The 21,321-nt window shown below is 43.8% G+C and overlaps 1 protein-coding gene across 1 annotated transcript in view; it reads right to left on the reverse strand.

Moving 5' to 3' along the window:
• LOC126211576 (protein rhomboid) overlaps nucleotides 1–21,321 on the reverse strand; it is a 245,627-nt gene that overhangs the window by 20,744 nt on the left and 203,562 nt on the right. Inside the window, exon 3 of the mRNA XM_049940005.1 lies at nucleotides 16,893–16,993. Within this exon, the coding sequence (XP_049795962.1) occupies nucleotides 16,893–16,993 (101 nt within the window). The remainder of the gene's footprint in view (nucleotides 1–16,892; nucleotides 16,994–21,321) is intronic.

Below are 21,321 nucleotides of genomic sequence, written 5' to 3' on the forward strand. Positions count from 1 at the left end.
CGTCGAGGGGACACTGAATAGTGCACGGTACAACCAAACCGTCATCGAACCCATCGTTATATCATTCCTAGACCGGCAAGGGAACTTGCTGTTCCAACAGGACAATGCACGTCCGCATGTATCCCGTGCCACCCAACGTGCTCTAGAAGGTGTAAGTCAACTACCCTGGCCAGCAAGATCTCCGGATCTGTCCCCCATTGAGCATGTTTGGGACTGGATGAAGCGTCGTCTCACGCGGTCTGCACGTCCAGCACGAACGTTGGTCCAACTGAGGCGCCAGGTGGAAATGGCAGGGCAAGCCGTTCCACAGGACTACATCCAGCATCTCTACGATCGTCTCCATGGGAGAATAGCAGCCTGCATTGCTGCGAAAGGTGGATATACACTGTACTAGTGCCGACATTGTGCATGCTCTGTTGCCTGTGTCTATGTGCCTGTGGTTCTGTCAGTGTGATCATGTGATGTATCTGACCCCAGGAATGTGTCAATAAAGTTTCCCCTTCCTGGGACAATGAATTCACGGTGTTCTTATTTCAATTTCCAGGAGTGTATTTTCTGGTCTGTACCCGGCCCTCAGAGTGTTACTTAGTCGCCTCTTTGGTCATAAATTTAGGCATTATTATTGTACTAAGACACTAGTTGTCGTTTGAAAGTTTGTCCCGTTATTATATTGCCTTTCCTTTCTGGTTTGTACCCGATCATTAATGTGCTAATTAATCAGCTCTTGGTCGTAAATACAGCCAGAACAATTGTACTAAGGCACAGGTTGCCGTTAAACAAAAGAGAGACCTTGTGGTTAGATTTATCTGTTAACCGATTCAATTCTTTGATTGTAACTGCATTTCTCAGTCATTAGTTATACTCTGAACAACCTGTTGTACTAAGCTGTTAGTTTCTGTGTTTGAAAGACCGGGTCATCATTGATGTATTTTAGCTGTATCTTGTGGTTCCGCTCATTGAGTTCTCTTGTAATAAGTGTTCACAAGTAATGTTTTAAGACGTTCCTTCAGAGCGGTTTTAGTAATTGACAATCAGTTTAAATTTGAAAATGTTAACAGTCAACTGTCACCAGGGCTTAAGTAAAAATAAAATTGTCTAAAGGGACTGGTTGGGATCTAGTCGCACCTTAGTTGCTGATTGAAATTAAGAGGTTGGTTGCTTTGATGTAAGCCTTATCATTGTCATAACCTTTAAGCACAGGTGCGCATCTCAACCTTTCTACATACCGCTTTCAAATTAAAAGTTAAGTCATCCGTTTTGAGTAATTGAATCAATCTTGTCACCAATGGTGCTTATATAGTTTTTGTGTGTTGCAGAAGGGCATTTAATAAGACAGACTGTGTCCAGTGCGGCAGTAAACACCGCTGTTTCACCCGATCAAGGTACAGAAAGCTGGCTAAAGCCTGAAATAAGTTCTTCAGAAATTTTTACGAAGTCTCAGACGGTGTTCAGGAAAGATAGATTATGCAGAATTGGTGGTGGAGTGTTTGTGTCTGTCAGTAGTGGTTTATCTTGTAGTGCAGTCGAAGTAGATACTCCGTGCGAATTGGAATGGGTGGAGGTTATACTTAACAGCCGAACTAAGTAATTGGCTCCTTCTACCGACCCCCAGACTCCGATGATATAGTTGCTGAACAGTTCAGAGAAAATTTGAGTCTCGTAAGAAATAAATACCCCACTCATACGGTTATAGTTTGTGGGGACTTCAACCTTCCCTCGATATGTTGGCAAAAATACTTGTTCAAAACCGGTGGTAGGCAGAAAACATCTTCCGAGATTGTCCTAAACGCTTTCTCCGAAAATTATTTCGAGCAGTTAGTCCACGAACCCACGCGAATTGTAAATGGTTGCGAAAACACACTTGACCTCTTAGCCACAAACAATCCAGAGCTGATAGAGAGCATCATGACTGATACAGGGATTAGTGACCACAAGGTTGTTGCAGCTAGGCTCAATACCGTTTCTTCCAAATCCACCAGAAACAAACGCAAAATAATTTTATTTAAAAAAGCGGATAAAGTGTCACTAGAAGCTTTCCTAAGAGAAAATCTCCATTCCTTCCGAACTGACTATGCAAATGTAGACGAGATGTGGCTCATATTCAAAGATATAGTAGCAACAGCAATTGAGAGATTTATACCTCATAAATTGGTAAGAGATGGAACTGATCCCCCGTGGTACACAAAACAGGTCCGAACGCTGTTGCAGAGGCAACGGAAAAAGCATGCGAAGTTCAGAAGAACGCGAAATCCCGAAGATTGGCTAAAATTTACAGACGCGCAAAATTTGGCACGGACTTCAATGCGAGATGCCTTTAATAGGTTCCACAACGAAACATTGTCTCGAAATTTGTTAGAAAATCCGAAGAAATTCTGGTCGTATGTAAAGTACACAAGCGGCAAGACGCAGTCAATACCTTCGCTGCGCAGTGCCGATGGTACTGTTACCGACGATTGTGACGCTAAAGCGGAGTTATTGAACGCAGTTTTCCGAAATTCCTTCACCAGGGAAGACGAATGGAATATTCCAGAATTTGAAACACGAACAGTTGCTAGCATGAGTTTCTTTGAAGTAGATACCTTATGGGTTGCGAAGCAACTCAAATCGCTTGAAACGGGCAAGTCTTCAGGTCCAGATTGTTTAACGATTAGGTTCCTTTCAGATTACGCTGATACAATAGCTCCCTACTTAGCAATCACATACAACCGCTCGCTCACCGATTGGATTGGAAAATTGCGCAGGTCGCACCAGTGTTTAAGAAGGTTAGTAGGAGTAATCCATCGAACTACAGACCTATATCATTGACGTCGGTTTGCAGTAGGGTTTTGGAGTATATACTGTATTCAAACATTATGAATCACCTCGAGGGGAACGATCTATTGATACGTAAACAGCATGGTTTCAAGAAACATCGTTCTTGTGCAACGCAGCTAGCTCTTTATTCGCACGAAGTAATGGCCGCTATCGACAGGAGATCTCAAGTTGATTCCGTATTTCTAGATTTCCGGAAAGCTTTTGACACCGTTCCTCACAAGCGACTTCTAATCAAGCTGCGGGTCTATGGGATATCGTCTCAGTTGTGCGACTGGATTCGTGATTTCCTGTCAGGAAGGTCGCAGTTCGTAGTAATAGACGGCAAATCACCGAGTAAAACTGAAGTGATATCAGGTGTTCCCCAGGGAAGCGTCCTGGGACCTCTGCTGTTCCTGATCTATATAAATGACCTGGGTGACAATCTGAGCAGTTCTCTTAGGTTGTTCGCAGATGATGCTGTAATTTACCGTCTAGTAAGGTCATCCGAAGACCAATATCAGTTGCAAAGCGATTTAGAAAAGATTGCTCCATGGTGTGGCAGGTGGCAGTTGACGCTAAATAACGAAAAGTGTGAGGTGATCCACATGAGTTCCAAAAGAAATCCATTGAAATTCGATTACTCGATAAATAGTACAATTCTCAAGGCTGTCAATTCAGCTAAGTGCCTGGGTGTAAAAATTACGAACAACTTCAGTTGGAAAGACCACATAGATAATATTGTGGGGAAGGCGAGCCAAACGGTGCGTTTCATTGGCAGGACACTTAGATGATGCAACAAGTCCACTAAAGAGACGGCTTACACTACACTCGTTCGTCCTCTGTTAGAATAATGCTGCGTGGTGTGGGATCCTTACCAGATGGGATTGACCGAGAACATCGAAAGGGTGCAAAAAAGGGCAGCTCGATTTGTATTATCGCGAAATAGGGGAGAGAGTGTGGCAGATATGATACGCGAGTTGGGATGGAAGTCATTAAAGCAAAGACGTTTTTCGTCGCGGCGAGATCTATTTACGAAATTTCAGTCACCAACTTTCTCTTCCGAATGCGAAAATATTTTGTTGAGCCCAACCTACATAGGTAGGAATGATCATCAAAATAAAATAAGAGAAATCAGAGCTCAAACAGAAAGGTTTAGGTGTTCGTTTTTCCCACGCGCTGTTCGGGAGTGGAATGGTAGTGAGATAGTATGATTGTGGTTCGATGAACCCTCTGCCAAGCACTTAAATGTGAATTGCAGAGTAATCATGTAGATGTAGATGTAGATGTAGATGTAGATGTAGATGTAGATAACGGGCGAACTGTAGGTCCGGGCGTCTTGTAAACGTTGTCATATTGTTTGCTTTTTTGCAATACAGCACTTCAGATTTCTTTTGCAAAGAAAGGTCAAAAGAATTTTGCAAATTTGTTCATTTCGTTAAAGAAAATTTTATGGTTAAATGCTTCGATTATCTGTAAACATAGTTTACATATTGTTAAATAAACAGGTTGTGTGAAGAGAAAGTTATATTGGTGGGTCCTCCCTTCCACGTTTTCCTTAATTCCAGTAAGTACCACGTATCCCCCCCATGAACCATGGACCTTGCCGTTGGTGGGGAGGCTTGCGTGCCTCAGCGATACAGATGGCCATACCGTAGGTGCAACCACAACGGAGGGGTATCTGTTGAGAGGCCAGACAAACATGTGGTTCCTGAAGAGGGGCAGCAGCCTTTTCAGTAGTTGCAGGGGCAACAGTCTGGATGATTGACTGATCTGGCCTTGTAACATTAACCAAAACGGCCTTGCTGTGCTGGTACTGCGAACGGCTGAAAGCAAGGGGAAACTACAGCCGTAATTTTTCCCGAGGACATGCAGCTCTACTGTATGATTAAATGATGATGGCGTCCTCTTGGGTAAAATATTCCGGAGGTAAAATAGTCCCCCATTCGGATCTCCGGGCGGGGACTACTCAAGAGGACGTCGTTATCAGGAGAAAGAAAACTGGCGTTCTACGGATCGGAGCGTGGAATGTCAGATCACTTAATCGGGCAGGTAGGTTAGAAAATTTGAAAAGAGAAATGGATAGGTTAAAGTTAGATATAGTGGGAATTAGTGAAGTTCGGTGGCAGGAGGAACAAGACTTTTGGTCAGGTGATTACAGGGTTATAAATACAAAATCAAATAGGGGTAATGCAGGAGTAGGTTTAATAATGAATAAAAAAATAGGAGTGCGGGTTAGCTACTACAAACAGCATAGTGAACGCATTATTGTGGCCAAGATAGACACAAAGCCCATGCCTACTACAGTAGTACAAGTTTATATGCCAACTAGCTCTGCAGATGATGAAGAAATTGATGAAATGTATGACGAGATAAAAGAAATTATTCAGGTAGTGAAAGGAGACGAAAATTTAATAGTCATGGGTGACTGGAATTCGTCAGTAGGAAAAGGGAGAGAAGGAAACATAGTAGGTGAATATGGATTGGGGGGAAGGAATGAAAGAGGAAGCCGCCTTGTAGAATTTTGCACAGAGCATAACTTAATCATAGCTAACACTTGGTTCAAGAATCATGAAAGGAGGCTGTATACATGGAAGAAGCCAGGAGATACTGACAGGTTTCAGATAGATTATATAATGGTAAGACAGAGATTTAGAAACCAGGTTTTAAATTGTAAGACATTTCCTGGGGCAGATGTGGATTCTGACCACAATCTATTGGTTATGAACTGCAGATTGAAACTGAAGAAACTGCAAAAAGGTGGGAATTTAAGGAGATGGGACCTGGATAAACTGAAAGAACCAGAGGTTGTAGAGAGTTTCAGGGAGAGCATAAGGGGACAATTGACAGGAATGGGGGAAAGAAATACAGTAGAAGAAGAATGGGTAGCTCTGAGGGATGAAGTGGTGAAGGCAGCAGACGATCAAGTAGGTAAAAAGACGAGGGGTAATAGAAATCCTTGGGTAACAGAAGAAATATTGAATTTAATTGATGAAAGGAGAAAATATAAAAATGCAGTAAATGAAGCAGGCAAAAAGGAATACAAACGTCTCAAAAATGAAATCGACAGGAAGTGCAAAATGGCTAAGCAGGGATGGCTAGAGGACAAATGTAAGGATGTAGAGGCTTGTCTCACTAGGGGTGAGATAGATACTGCCTACAGGAAAATTAAAGAGACCTTTGGAGATAAGAGAACCACTTGTATGAATATCAAGAGCTCAGATGGAAACCCAGTTCTAAGCAAAGAAGGGAAGGCAGAAAGGTGGAAGGAGTATATAGAGGGTTTATACAAGGGAGATGCACTCGAGGACAATATTATGGAAATGGAAGAGGATGTAGATGAAGACGAAATGGGAGATAAGATACTGCGTGAAGAGTTTGACAGAGCACTGAAAGACCTGAGTCGAAACAAGGCCCCGGGAGTAGACAACATTCCACTAGAACTACTGATGGCCTCGGGAGAGCCAGTCATGACAAAACTCTACCATCTAGTGAGCACGATGTATGGGACAGGCGAAATACCCTCAGACTTCAAGAAGAATATAATAATTCCAATCCCAAAGAAAGCAGGTGTTGACAGATGTGAAAATTACCGAACTATCAGTTTAATAAGTCACAGCTGCAAAATACTAACGCGAATTCTTTACAGACGAATGGAAAAACTGGTAGAAGCCGACCTCGGGGAAGATCAGTTTGGATTCCGTAGAAATGTTGGAACACGTGAGGCAATACTGACCTTACGACTTATCTTGGAAGAAAGATTAAGAAAAGGCAAACCTACGTTTCTAGCATTTGTAGACTTAGAGAAAGCTTTTGACAATGTTGACTGGAATACTCTCTTTCAAATTCTGAAGGTGGCAGGGGTAAAATACAGGGAGCGAAAGGCTATTTACAATTTGTACAGAAACCAGATGGCAGTTATAAGAGTCGAGGGGCATGAAAGGGAAGCAGTGGTTGGGAAAGGAGTGAGACAGGGTTGTAGCCTCTCCCCGATGTTATTCAATCTGTATATTGAGCAAGCAGTAAAGGAAACAAAAGAAAAATTCGGAGTAGGTATTAAAATTCATGGAGAAGAAGTAAAAACTTTGAGGTTCGCCGATGACATTGTAATTCTGTCAGAGACAGCAAAGGACTTGGAAGAGCAGTTGAACGGAATGGATGGTGTCTTGAAAGGAGGATATAAGATGAACATCAACAAAAGCAAAACGAGGATAATGGAATGTAGTCAAATTAAGTCGGGTGATGCTGAGGGAATTAGATTAGGAAATGAGACACTTAAAGTAGTAAAGGAGTTTTACTATTTAGGGAGTAAAATAACCGATGATGGTCGAAGTAGAGAGGATATAAAATGTAGACTGGCAATGACAAGGAAAGCGTTTCTCAAGAAGAGAAATTTGCTAACATCGAGTATAGATTTAGGTGTCAGGAAGTCGTTTCTGAAAGTATTTGTATGGAGTGTAGCCATGTATGGAAGTGAAACATGGACGATAACTAGTTTGGACAAGAAGAGAATAGAAGCTTTCGAAATGTGGTGCTACAGAAGAATGCTGAAGATGAGGTGGGTAGATCACGTAACTAATGAGGAGGTATTGAATAGGATTGGGGAGAAGAGAAGTTTGTGGCACAACTTGACTAAAAGAAGGGATCGGTTGGTAGGACATGTTTTGAGGCATCAAGGGATCACAAATTTAGCATTGGAGGGCAGCGTGGAGGGTAAAAATCGTAGAGGGAGACCAAGAGATCAATACACTAAGCAGATTCAGAAGGATGTAGGTTGCAGTAGGTACTGGGAGATGAAGAAGCTTGCACAGGATAGAGTAGCATGGAGAGCTGCATCAAACCAGTCTCAGGACTGAAGACCACAACAACAACAACCACGTATCATTAGCAGCAGAGCATGGTTTTCGACCCGTTAGCGGGGGTTGCCAGGAGTTTCATTTCACGCAACCTGCTTCAGTTTAAATTTTGTACTTTATTCTTTTATGACATTGTCTAATTATTCTCTTTTGTCTACAGCCGCGCTATGGATCCACATCAAGGTCCCGGTATTTTGTACCTAAAACGGGATCAGGTCGAGTATGAACACAGCATTAGGCAACAAAATGCTCACGGTTTAGTGGGGGAGCTGGCAGCCAGGCGGCGGGCTGCGTTGTCAACACCACTCTCCGTTTGTCAGCACAGTTTGCGAGGTGAGCCAAATTTTACAGACTCTTATGGTACCATTGAATCAGTTACAAGAACAGCTCTCCTTTCTCCAAAATAATCAACCAACCGTGAGGCAGGTGAAGCGCATTCATGCACAATTAGTTCACCTGGGCAATTGAGTAACGGATCTTAAACTTCTAGATCCGAGCCCTGAACACTTAGCACGTGTCATTCAGTTAAATAATCTTTTGTTTGATTTGCAAATCCAAACTGCAGCTGTAGAATTAGAAAGTGGTGCTGATACAAATAATATAGAACGTGTTTCTGACAATCCAATAGCTGAATGTCGCTCCGTCGCCTGATGTCTAAGTGAACGGTTTGAGAAATATTTTGCCCGACTCCCTAATCAGATTATGTGTCTGTTAAATAGTATTCGGGAATTGTCAATTGAAACCTTAGAAAATATACAACAGGTATTGTGGCTACTAGTTAAGTTTGAGTCGCATGCTGATGCATTAAGGATCCCCATCACGTAGTAGTTTTCGCACTCTACCCGTTACCATGCGGTAACTTAAGTAATCTGCTATCTGAAACCTTACGGAAGGGTAAGACGATCGGGCAGCTGAGGCAATCGGTCGTGGAGCGTAAGTTATCAGACCATATGCTCAAAGAGCTAGAATGGAGATATTATTTTCGCGTGCACAACTCCCACTAATCGTTGTTTGGATATGTAAAGCGGGTTCGTGAGGCAGTATCGGCACTACATATGAATGTTCCTGAGGCGAATTTAGTTGCTAACGTCTTGGAAGGTATGCGGCCTGAAGACAGGTCTCGGATCGCACTATTTCCTCGACCGGTCACTCTTCATGAGTTAGAGGTCCTTGTTAACTCTGTTAAGTAATTGTCTTTTGCCGATAACCAGCGAGATGAGTTAACTGGAGACATCAAGACTTACCTAACTCCGGTCCAGAAGGTAGCATGATAGGTAGAGCACGCGGTTCAATGAAATAAGTGGCTTGTTTTACGTGCGGGTCACGTGACCGTTTAGTAAGAGGATGCCCGGTTCCAAGGACACCTCGCGCTGAGAAATGACGCCAGGCGGGGGTGGGGTCGCATCTTCGGAGACAGGGGTGGTACAGTCGTATACAGGCAGCCATAACGCGATCCTTACCATTTGTTTGTGCGGCTATAGGGCAGGAACCGTTGTGCGGTTTACTAGATTCGGGCAGCTCTGTGCCACTCCTTAATTACGAGTGCTTTATTGAATATGGGCACTTATGTAGATTATCTCCAGTACGTTCCTCGATCGAGAGATGTCGGGTGGCCAATGGCCAAGAGTTACCTCTGTGCGGGGAAATCCGAGGAAATCTTTCCATGTGTGAATTTTCATGGCCTGTCAAGTTTTTATTAGACTGGCGTTAGATTTTGGTACCCGGACCCTTTATTTCAAATTTTCCTCCAACGATGGAATAGCCTTTTGTCCATGTGGGGATGGGACGTCACACCAGTAGTAACAAGTGCCTACTTAGGTTAGACCATCTCTCCAGTCAACAAGGGAAGCAGTTAAGTGAACTTTTTGGAGAATTTCCTGACGTACTTTGTGACAAGTTAGAAGTCACAGACGTCATTGGATACCAAATGGTTCAAATGGCTCTGAGCACTATGGGACTCAACTGCTGAGGTCATTAGTCCCCTAGAACTTAGAACTAGTTAAACCTAACTAACCTAAGGACATCACACACATCCATGCCCGAGGCAGGATTCGAACCTGCGACCGTAGCGGTCTCGCGGTTCCAGACTGCAGCGCCAGAACCGCGTGGCCACTTCGGCCGGCCATTGGATACCATTTTCGTATCATAGACGACGTGCAGGTTCGCCAGTCTCCATATCGCTTGGCACCACCTAAGATATATTGCGGCTCAAAATTGAGGGTTTGTTAAAAGACGGAGTCATAAGACCGTCCACCTCCCCCTGTGCTTCCCCCATTTTGGTAGTACCTATAGATCAGGGCCAGGATTACCGACCTGTGGTTGATTACAGGCTTCTCAATTAAAAGGTGATCTTGAAATCGGTGCCACTGCCTGATCTCCACAACTGTTTCACCTGGTTTTCTGGAGCATCTTGGTTTATGGTTCAAATGGCTCTGAGCACTATGGGACTTAACATCTATGGTCATCAGTCCCCTAGAACTTAGAACTACTTAAACCTAACTAACCTAAGGACATCATACAACACCCAGTCATCACGAGGCAGAGAAAATCCCTGACCCCGCCGGGAATCGAACCCGGGAACCCGGGCGCGGGTTGAGGACGCTACCGCACGACCACGAGCTGCGGACTCTTGGTTTATGGTCTTAGATCTTAATCAGGCTTATTACCAGATACCCTTAACGGATGAATCTAAGCATCTCACCGCCTTCGCCACCGACTGGAATTTATATAAGTTCATCCGGGTTTCGTTTCTGTTTGTCAACAGGTTTTATCCTGTTTATTGGATAACATTTTAGGTGATTTAAAGTTTAATTGTGTCTTCAATTATTTGGACGATGTGGTCATATGTAGTGCCTCCTTTGAAGAACATTTAGAGCACATCCGGAAGGTACTATCCATGCTCAGGAAAGCGGGGCTGACTGTGAAACCCTCAAAGCGGACCTTGCCTAAGCGCCAGGTATCATTTTTGGGTCACTTGGTGTCAGGGACGGAATTAGCATTGAGGAATTTTCCGCACCCACGAAATAAGAGGATATTGTCCAATTTGTAGGGATGGCTAATTATTTCCACAGATTTGTCCCAAACTTTGAGCAACTTGCAGCTCTGTTAAATTTGTTACTCAGAAATAATGAGAAATTCGTTTGGGCTGAAAGTCAGCAGGCAGCCTTTGAAGGAATTAAAAGGGCGAATGCCAACCCATCGGTCTTAGCCGTACCTGACTTTAAGAAAAGATTTGTGGTTCAAACTGATGTTTGCAATACTGGTGTGGCGGCACTTCTTTTACAGGAAGGTCAAGATATCAGGCGTCCGTTAGCATTTGCTTCCAGACGTCTGGGAGGGACCTGAGCTCAATTACTCAGAGTATGGGCGTCTTCCTCTTGAGCAAATTTCGGAGATGACGGGATTCCACGCGTTATTCAATTGGTAACCACAGTCACAGTTCATCAGATTTCCCGTGATGCGTATTTCAACGGATTCTTTGATAATGGAGTTACAAAAAGTTGTTGCTGTGGCCAAAATCGAAGTTTTGTCGTACTCCATTGAATGTCCATTGGAAATACAATGTTCTGAAACTGCAGACTTACTGGGTTGCAGTGGGCGAGTGCAACGTCGATGTTCCGTACAACGCTCTTCCACTGTACGCGTTGTCTGTCCTATATAGGCCATACCACATTGACACGGTATTTTGAAAATTCCCCATTTCCGCAGGAACAAATCATCCTTCATCGATCCCAGCAAATCCAAAATCGTAGAAGGTGGACGAAAAACCACTTTCACTTGAAAATTATTAAGAATCCTCGCTATTTTGAAGGAGATATTTCCAACGGTGGGAAGAAAAGCTAGGGACTTGGCTGGTGCGTTTTCCTCTTTATTCACTTCCCGGTTCCTGGCTCTAGGTGAAAAGACCCTATTAATTTGCCGGATCGAGTATCCATTGTCTCTGAACACCGTCATTAAATGTGCAAGTTCGTTAGGCAAATTCTCTGAATCCGACACCGTATATACCCTGTGCACAAGGGTTTTAAGTACACTAATAGTACGGGATGGGTGATGGCAACTTCAAGAATGCAAGTACAAATCAGTGTGAGTGGGCTTAGGGGCCACACTATGAAAGTATCATCGACGTATCTCCAAAAAACAGGTGGTTTGCAGACCGATGATTCATGTGCTCTCTCCTCAAAATCCTCCATAAAAAGGCTAGCGACCACTGGAGACAGAGGTCTTCCTTCCACGTCGCCTAACAGGACGGAATTATCGGCGTTTCTTGCGGGTGACTTTGCCTCCCCTGCTTTGGCGTTGTCGTCAGGACGCATCTGAATTGTATCTTCACTGTTCGATGGATCGGACGATGGGGTTCAGTTGCATGGCCTGCTCGTACACCGGATCTAAGCCCGTGCGATTTCTGGTTATGCGGACATCTCTAAAGTATAGTGTATGCAGAGCCCATTCCAGATGTGGAGACGCTGGAGCAGTGTATTCGTGCTGTCTTTGACACTGTTGGGGTGCAGCCTGGCCGATGTGAACCTGTGAGACAGAGCATGCTACGGCGCGAACACGCATGTGTTGAGGCACATGAAAACCATTTTCAACACATGCTGTGGCTGCATGGTACAGCGCGTATTAGACCGCAATCTCTGTAACAATGTATGATTTAATAAGTCGTCTCTAGCATGAAACCATGCATTTACGGATAAGTTTATTACAGCTTCATTCTGTATCCTCTCCTCGAGTAACCCTTTAGAGTTTGTACGCGGTGGAAAAAATCACCCTGTATAAGGAAAGGTTACGCAGAGAGTTTTTAATTCAGAAATCATATTCGAATGTTGGTTGTTTGTGAGAAGACCATGTTATGTCTCGTGTAGGTAGGTGAAACGTGTACAAGCGCATGTTGGAACACGAAAGCGGTAGGATCGAGACTAATCGACATGCGATCTAGCGTCCCAGGATGTTACTGCTTGTGATTAGCGCCCGAAACGACATTGTTCGCACCCATAGTGCTCGATCGACAGCAATATAATTATCCAGACAGTGAGATGACGTGTGGGGCGCAGCACAGACCGCTGCTCAGACTTGCGGCAGTACAGAGAGCCGTCACGACAGTTTTGCGCCAGACGGTAACTCTGGACACACGAGTGGCAGCACGTCGTATTTCCAGACGAGTCCCGATTCGACGTACAGCGATCACCATGGACGTGTCCCCGAGCGGAGTCTCCGAGGAGAACGAAGTGTTACCAGATGCATATGGTATTCGTCGTCATACTGCCCCATCATCTGGCGTCATATTATGGGGTGCAAAACATGACCACCTTTGGTTCTCAAGGCGGCCCATTTGGACGGCATCCGTTACATATCCGACGTGGTAAGGATGGGGTCTCCTTGACGTTTTCTTTGTACAAGGTAACTCAAGGCCGCATGGGGTCCGTGTTGTTCTGATCTACGTAAATACAGAGCGTGTTCGATCGTTCACCACACAAGCACGTTCTACAGGTCTCACTCACTGGAAACATCTGGCCGTGGGTTGCCGAGATTGGGACGCCACTACTTGCCAACTGCTATGTTTGATGAGTGTGGCCAACTGCTATGTTTGATGAGTGTGGCGTAGAGGTGAAGCAGCGCAGAATGACGTATCCATGTGTGGCGAGCATGCTGCTCAGTTCGACTCGACGCCCAGCCAGGTTTGAACCACTGTTAGTGCTAGAGGTGGCAACACTGTGTGCGGGTGAGTGTTGTACCTGGAGGGTAGTGTTGTTTGCCAACTTTTTCATCTCACAGTAGCACTTACAACCTACGTCCACAATTATTTTCTCGATGTATTCCAATCTCTGTCTTCCCCTAGAGTTTACTCTTGGGAGCTCAGAAGAATACCATGGAAGTTATTCCCTGAAGTATTAACAGATGTCCTATCATCCTGTCCCTTCTTCTTGTCAGTGTTTTCCACACATTCCGTTCCTCGCCGATTCTGCGGAGAACCTCCTCAATCCTAAGCAGTACACCTAATATTCAACATTCTTTTGTATCACCATTTCTCAAATGCTTAGTTCTTCTGTTCCCGTTTTTCCACAGTCCATGTTTCACTACCATACAATGCTGTGCTCCAGACGTACATTCTCAGAAATTTCTTCTTCTAATTAAGACCTATGTTTGATACTAGTAGACTTCTCTTGGCCAGGAATGCCGCTTTTGCCAGTGCTAGTCTGTTTTTTTTATGTCCTCCTTGCTCCGCCCACCATTGGTTATTTTGCTGCCTAGGTAGCAGAATTCTCTGACTTGATCTACTTCACGACAATCAGTCTTAATATTAAGTTTTTCACTGTTCTCAATTCTGTCACTTCTCATTACCTTCGTATTTCTACGATTTACTCTCAGTCCAAATCCTGTACTCATTACACTGTCCATTTCATTCAACACATCCTGTAATTCTTCACTTGCACTGAGGACAACAATGCCATCGACTAATCTTAACACCGATATACTTTCGCATTGAATTTTAATCCCTCGCCGGCCGAAGTGGCCGTGCGGTTAAAGGCGCTGCAGTCTGGAACCGCAAGACCGCTGCGGTCGCAGGTTCGAATCCTGCCTCGGGCATGGATGTTTGTGATGTCCTTAGGTTAGTTAGGTTTAACTAGTTCTAAGTTCTAGGGGACTAATGACCTCAGCAGTTGAGTCCCATAGTGCTCAGAGCCATTTGAACCATTTTTTTTTTAATCCCTCTCTTCAACTATTCTTTTATTTCTATGATTGCTTCTTCGGCGTATGGACTGAACAACAGGGGTGAAAAACTACATACCGTCTTATACCAGCCGGCCGGTGTGGCCGAGCGGTTCTAGGCGCTTCAGTCTGGAACCGCGCGACCGCTACCATTTTTAACTTGTAACTGATTTTTGATGATACTACTTCTTAATTTGATCTCACATGCAGGTTATTGGTATGTGGTAGTTAATGATATGACACACATCTATTAAAAATTGCCGGCCGGAATGGCCGTGCGGTTCTAGGCGCTGCAGTCTGGAACCGAGCGGCCGCTACGGTAGCAGGTTCGAATCCTGCCTCGGGCATGGATGTGTGTGATGTCCTTAGGTTAGTTAGGTTTAAGTAGTTCTAAGTTCTAGGGGACTGATGACCTCAGAAGTTGAGTCCCAAAGTGCTCAGAGCCATTTGAGCCATTATTAAAAATTGCATCGACAAAATTTTCTCGATTGAAACATTTTAAAATTTGAATAGAATATTTGTTCCTTGGTACATGGTCTCGGAATAGTGTTTCACCTATGAAAAAAACTTGTTTGTTTTGGTGTAATACACTATAATATAAACAAAAAAACGACACATAACGAAGGACCTTTGTAAACTAGTCACAAATTGACATTCATACAGGTATTGTCGGAAAATGCAATGCTATAATCTTTGGAAGCCGATAGACGAATGTGTGACACAACAGCGTAATTTCGCTGTACAGTTGACAATGATAGTAAACAGGGGACACGTCGATACCAGGCAATAAAGTCTTTGCGAATTTCATTCCGTGTGGTCCTTTGGACAGCAACTAAGATTCGCAAACAGGCATGTGAACAATAAATGCAAATGTCAGAATTTGAGAGAGAACGTGAAGTTGAACTCAAAGAGGCCGCATGGGCTAGTCGGCAAATCGCTCGACATTTGAATAGATCGATGCCAATATTCGACGATATTGGCGGGAAGGGCGGAGCACAGCGTCAAGAAGGAAGCCGTCGAATTAGAGAGACGACAGAACAAGAGGACCGAACTATCGTGACAGAAGCACTCATCACTATCATCGACCCGACGTGCTGAAGTGACCACGAGGACCAATAGTAGCCGGCTCGGAGAAGGGGGACCGAGGTCATGGCGTCCCTCGCGTCGGTTACATTGACCTTTGTATCCCAAGAAGCCCGTTCGCAGTAGTGTAGGGCACATTCGGCATGGAATATCACTGGAGTAGAATTGTCTGCAGTGAGGAGTCCCGCTTCGAAATGAACACCGAAGACGTGTCTGGAGAAGCCCCGGACAGCTGAGATACAAACCTGACTGTCATTCGGCATACGGCCCGACAACAAGGACGTGGTCTGGGGTGTCATCTCATTTCAAAGCAAGATTCCTTTGGTCGTCATCTGCGGCACCCTTACGGGCCAGTGGTACGTCGACGATATTCTACGTCCTGATTTGTTGCCCTGCACGTCTTAACTAAAGCAAGATAATGCCCGCTCGCACACGCTACTGCTTTTCTTCGTGTTTGCCAGTCCCAATCTTGGCCAGATATTTCCCCTGATTTCTCCCCACTTGAGAAGATTTGGAGCATTACGAGAAGGGTCCTCCAACCAACTATTAAATGTAAATTTTGACAATCTATTGCGCGAACTGGACAGAATTTGGCACGATATCCCTCAGGAGGACATCAACAACTCAATCACTCAATCCCAAGCAAAGTTACTGCTCGCACAAGGATCAGAGGTGGACCAACGCGTTATTGACTTGCTCAATTTGTGCAGCTCTTTCTCTTGAATAAATCCTCCAGTTTTTCTGAAACTGCAATAATTTGTTCGTCTGTACCTGTACACCACTTCTACCGATTTCCGTCCCTTTCGGGTAATTGCTTCGTGGTACGTTATCTTTTTATTTCTTTGTCTCACAGTCTCTTTGTAGTTTCAAGAAAATACTGCAACACACATAACATGAATGCTATCATTTCGAAATGGATTACGAAAGCAAATTAAACTTCTATCACAGAGCTAACTAGAGACGTAAGTCTGTAAAGTGTTTCACGGTTCACACTCTCACCTGTTAAATTTAGCACTTAATCACAGCTTTAATCACGTATTCGTCCTAGTATAAGGATTCGTACAATAAGTAAGATTTCGTTGTTTATTATTCTTCTTGAAGCTGCCGTGTTAATGGTCAGCAGCGTACTTCATTTTTTGTAGATGCAAGTCGGTACTGGATATTACGATTGAAGTGTTTCGACTGACTCGCATATGTGAGTGATTAATTTTCAAGCAAAGGTATCTTGAGCATGAAACTATCTGACATATCGAAATAGTAAGTCAGTTCTGTAGCCGAACAGCTTCCTTTGTTCTAATTTCTCGTTAGGTTTGATACCGTGCACACTCTTTCCGAAAGGGAAGTAATAGTCGTCGTCATTCTACCTAGACTTGGAGAAGCGAGTTGTTGCGAGCACAGAGTTTGGCAGCATTCAGTAGCACGGCGTTGACGACGCGAGTGAGGTGGCGTACTCACCAGCCAGATGTTGGCGAGCTGCGAGATGAGCAGCGCGTACACGCCGGCAGAGGCGCCCTCGATGCAGAGGTCGGGCTCCAGCAGCGAGGTCCCCAGCGAGCCTGCAACACGGCGCTGGGTCAGCAGCGGCAATGGCACTTGTCCACAAACACTCACAGCTCCTCACCTACATCTACATCTACAACTACAACTATACGTTGCAAACCAGCGTGAAGTAAATGGCAGGGGGTAACAGTTATTAGGCTTTCTTCCCATTCCATTCAAATATGGAGCGCGGGTAGAATGATTGTTTGCATGCTTCTGTGCGTGCAGTAATTGTGATCTCTTCCTCACGATGCCTATGTGAGCGATACGTAGGGGGCTGTACTATACTCCTAAACGCATCAATTGAAGCCGGTTGTTGAAACTTTGTCACAAGACTTTCTCGGGACGGTTTAGGTCTACCTTCAAGAGTCTTCCAGTTCAGTTCCTTCAGTATCTCTTTGACACTCTCCCACGGATCAAACAAACCTGTGATTATTCGTGCTGCCCTTCTCTGTACACATTCAGTATATCCTGTTATTTCTACTTGGTATGGGTCCCGCGCTTTTGAGCTATATTCTACAACCGGTCGCACGAGTGACTTATAAGCAATCACCTTCGTAGACTGACTGCAGTTCCCAAGAATTGTACCAATAAACCGAAGTCTACCACCTGCTTTACCCACGACTGAGCCTTGTGATCATTCCATTTCACACCACTCTAAACTGCTGTACCCAGGTATTTGTATCAGTTGGTCGATTCCAATACAGACTCATTTATATTATAGTCGAAGGACACTACATTTTTTTCGTTTTGGAAGAGCACAGTGTTACATTTCTGCACATTTAAAGCAAGTTGCCAATCGTTACATTACTTTGATATGTCATCAAGATCTGACTGAATATTTATGCAGCTTCTTTCAGAAGTACTTCATTATAGATAACTGCATCATCTACAAAAAGTCAGAGGTTACTATTAATATTGTTTACGAGGTCATTAATATACAGCATGAATAGCGAGGGTCCCAACACACTTTCCTGGGACACACCTGAAGGTATTTCTACGTCTGACGATGAATCTCCATCCAAGATAACATGCTGCGCCCTCTCTATCCAAAAGTCCTAACTCCGGTCACAAATTTCATAAGATGTCCCATATGATCGCACTTGCGACAGTAAGATCCTACATACGTATGTATACATACATACAGTACATCAAAACACGTTCATAGAAAAACAGGTAGTGTAAAACGGTGCCAGATGTTCAAAATTCAGAGATAAATATGGGTAAGCTACGGCGAAAGAAGGGTAATATACAATAACCAAGTTGACGAAGACAAAAGAAGGCCGATTAGGGGGGAAAATCATGTAGTCGCAAATTTTTTGTGCAGAACTAGGAGGGAGTGTCCTGATCAACACACTAGACGTTCTGACCGGTGGGTCGTGAGCATTGTTGGTGCGAGTTGATTTAAAGGTCACTTTTTTACGTTGGCCATTGTTTACGGGAACGTATTTTACATAAAAGCTCACTTAACAATTACAAATAAGTACTCAATAAACTGAATATGCCTCCACTATACAGGCTGAACTTTAATAAAACCGACCAACTGCAAGGACGGTTTCTTGATCAGCAGTGTGGGAAAAAGGTCCTATGAACATGTGTCCGGAAATGCATCGTTGCCACCGTAGTTGCCGCTGACAAAAGAAAGTTTGTCTGGCTACGTGCCGTGTGTTCCTTGTGTATTGTAGGCTGTGTGATTGACGCAGCGTACTGTAAACAGCAGAATGATACGGTAATCAAGTCAGGAACGAGCCGAGATGGTGTTTGCGTACGGCCTAGCAGATAGAAACGGTCGCGAGACAGCACGTTTGTATCAACACAAGTACCCTCATAGACACCGACCACATCAGACAACATTTCAAGCCATTTTTGTGCGTTTGTGTGATCGTGGGTCCTTTCAGACAGATGAAAGTGCAGCGAGGTGGCAGACTGTAGGCATATCAGATTTGGAGGATCGGGTTCTACAGAATATTGAGACCCTAGTAGAAGCTCCAGGAAAGTTGCACGCCAACATGTTGTAAGCCTTAGTGCGATTATAAGTATCCTGTGTATTAGTGTATTACTATTATATGTGTAGCACTACAATTATTGTAACATCAACGGGATGTCCAATATCATTGTGATGTATGTGCCAGGTGAAAAGGCTACACAATTTTGCATTTTTTTCAGCTCTTCCTCTGTTTTGTATTTTTTATTACACTCACCGCCATTTGCTACACCGCTACCACACGACTGGAATGCAAGATGCAAGTTTCTCACGAAGCATTTAGTTTTTAGCTGACTTCTCAAAGCCGGCCGGTGTGGCCGTGCGGTTCTAAGCGCTTCAGTCTGGAACCGCATGACCGCTACGGTCGCAGGTTCGAATCCTGCCTCGGGCATGGATGTGTGTGATGTCCTTAGGTTAGTTAGGTTTAAGTAGTTCTGAGTTCTAGGGGACTGATGACCGCAGATGTTAAGTCCCATAGTGCTCAGAGCCATTTGAACCATATGACTTCTCAAAAATAAATGCGGTGGCTTTTTATACTGTAACAAGAAATGATGTCCGGTATTATCCAGTATTTAATATCGATAAAACTACATGTTACACATAATTTTAGGTTGTGTGTAGTTTTTCATCCGTATTTCTCCGAATTGGGTATTTTATTTGTCTTTATTCTTTAGGCGCTATATGCGGAGAAAAAAAAATCAAGGCAAAGCATGTGGATCCAGTTTATTTGCGATACCAAACGCCTCAAGTGTAAAAATTTTCAAGCGAGAAATATTTGATGCATGGCTTTGTGTGGTCGTTTGCCTTAAATTTATTCCTTTACAAAGCAGGGTTGCAATAATTCCCCAAAATTTCTCCAGTGCGAACAACGTTATTGCAGTCGAGAGACTGTAGAAAGAAATTACAAAATCTGCATCATGAACAGAAAAAACCATGCAATTAATATTTAATAAACTTCCGCATACACTTTTACGAGACGGGTATATAACAACCATTATCAATAGTCATATAATTTCTATAGAAATAAACTCTCTCAAACAGAAGAAATGATACAACTCCATAGTTTCAGCCTCACCCATTGACTTTATGTGTAAAAATAGCATCGTAATTTTTTAAATTTCAAACGACCTTATCTGAACGGCGAAGCGAAATATTATTTCCTTTAATTTTTTTGGTAGCAATCAAAAGCCATACAATACTTCACCATTATATACTGGCTGTTGGCAAGAGATCTGCTAGGAGAAGGAGATTTTTCAGATAGTTGTACTATTGGTGTTTGTAATAGATATGACCAACTGTCAGAGTCTAGTGGAGAGGAATCTCTAGTAGCTGTAGATGTAGGAAGTATGCAGCAGACCTCAGCAGTTACGGTGGCTAGGACAGTTGCAAAGTCTAAGAGAAAGAAGAAGGTTCTGCTGTTAGGTAGTTCTCATGGTAGAGGTGTAGGCCAGCAGTTGCAGGAAGTTTTGGGGAGTGAGTACCAGGTCACCAGCATTGTGAAGCCTAATGCAGGATTGGCTCAGGTGACTTTTAACATAGGGGGGTTATGTAGGGATTTTACTAAAGAGGATCAGGTAGTGATTGTGGGTGGGGCTGGTAATAGTATTGATAGGGATGGGGAGTATGACATAGATGGTGACCTGGAAAAGATAGCCACTCAGACTGGCAACACGAATGTGCATTTCGTGGAACTGTTTCAGCGTCACGATCGACCTTATCTTAATACAGCCGTCAGGCGTAATAACATGAGACTTGGGGGTGCGCTGATGACAGAAGGCATGAGTCACATTTCAGTGGTGTCGGTGGAGTCTATCAGCAGGACGGGTTTCACTAGACATGGCCTGCACCTCAACAGGTATGGGAAGGGGAGGTTGGCAAAATTTATAGGTGACAGCATAGATGGGGGTGGTGGGATCACTCATGGGAAAATTCCGGTAGTTGTGGGTGTTAGAGCTGTACCTTTTTTAGATTGAAGTCAGCTGATAGGTATTCCTGCTTAAGGGAAGTCTCTCTAACAAAGAAACCACTTTCTACAAAGCTTGGGTATCCGATTAATGAGGGAATTAGTATATTTCATCAAAATATACAAGGTATTAGAGATAAAGTTAGTGAACTGCTTATAGATGTTGACTCTGAAATTATTGGTATATCTGAACACTTCTTAAATAAGGAGATAATTCAGAGGATTCCTTTACCAGGATACAGGTTGGCTGGCAGCTTTTCTAGGAGCTCTTTGCGGTGTGGGGGAGTAGCCATGTATGTGAAAAACGGTATCCCATTTGAGTCAATTGATGTTTCAAAGTATTGCACTGAAAAGGTGTTTGAATGTTGTGCAGGTGTGGTTAAATTTATTGGAGCTAA

The sequence above is a fragment of the Schistocerca nitens genome, chromosome 1 (genome assembly GCF_023898315.1).
Source record: "Schistocerca nitens isolate TAMUIC-IGC-003100 chromosome 1, iqSchNite1.1, whole genome shotgun sequence".
In the NCBI taxonomy this organism is placed as follows: Eukaryota; Metazoa; Arthropoda; class Insecta; order Orthoptera; family Acrididae; genus Schistocerca; species Schistocerca nitens.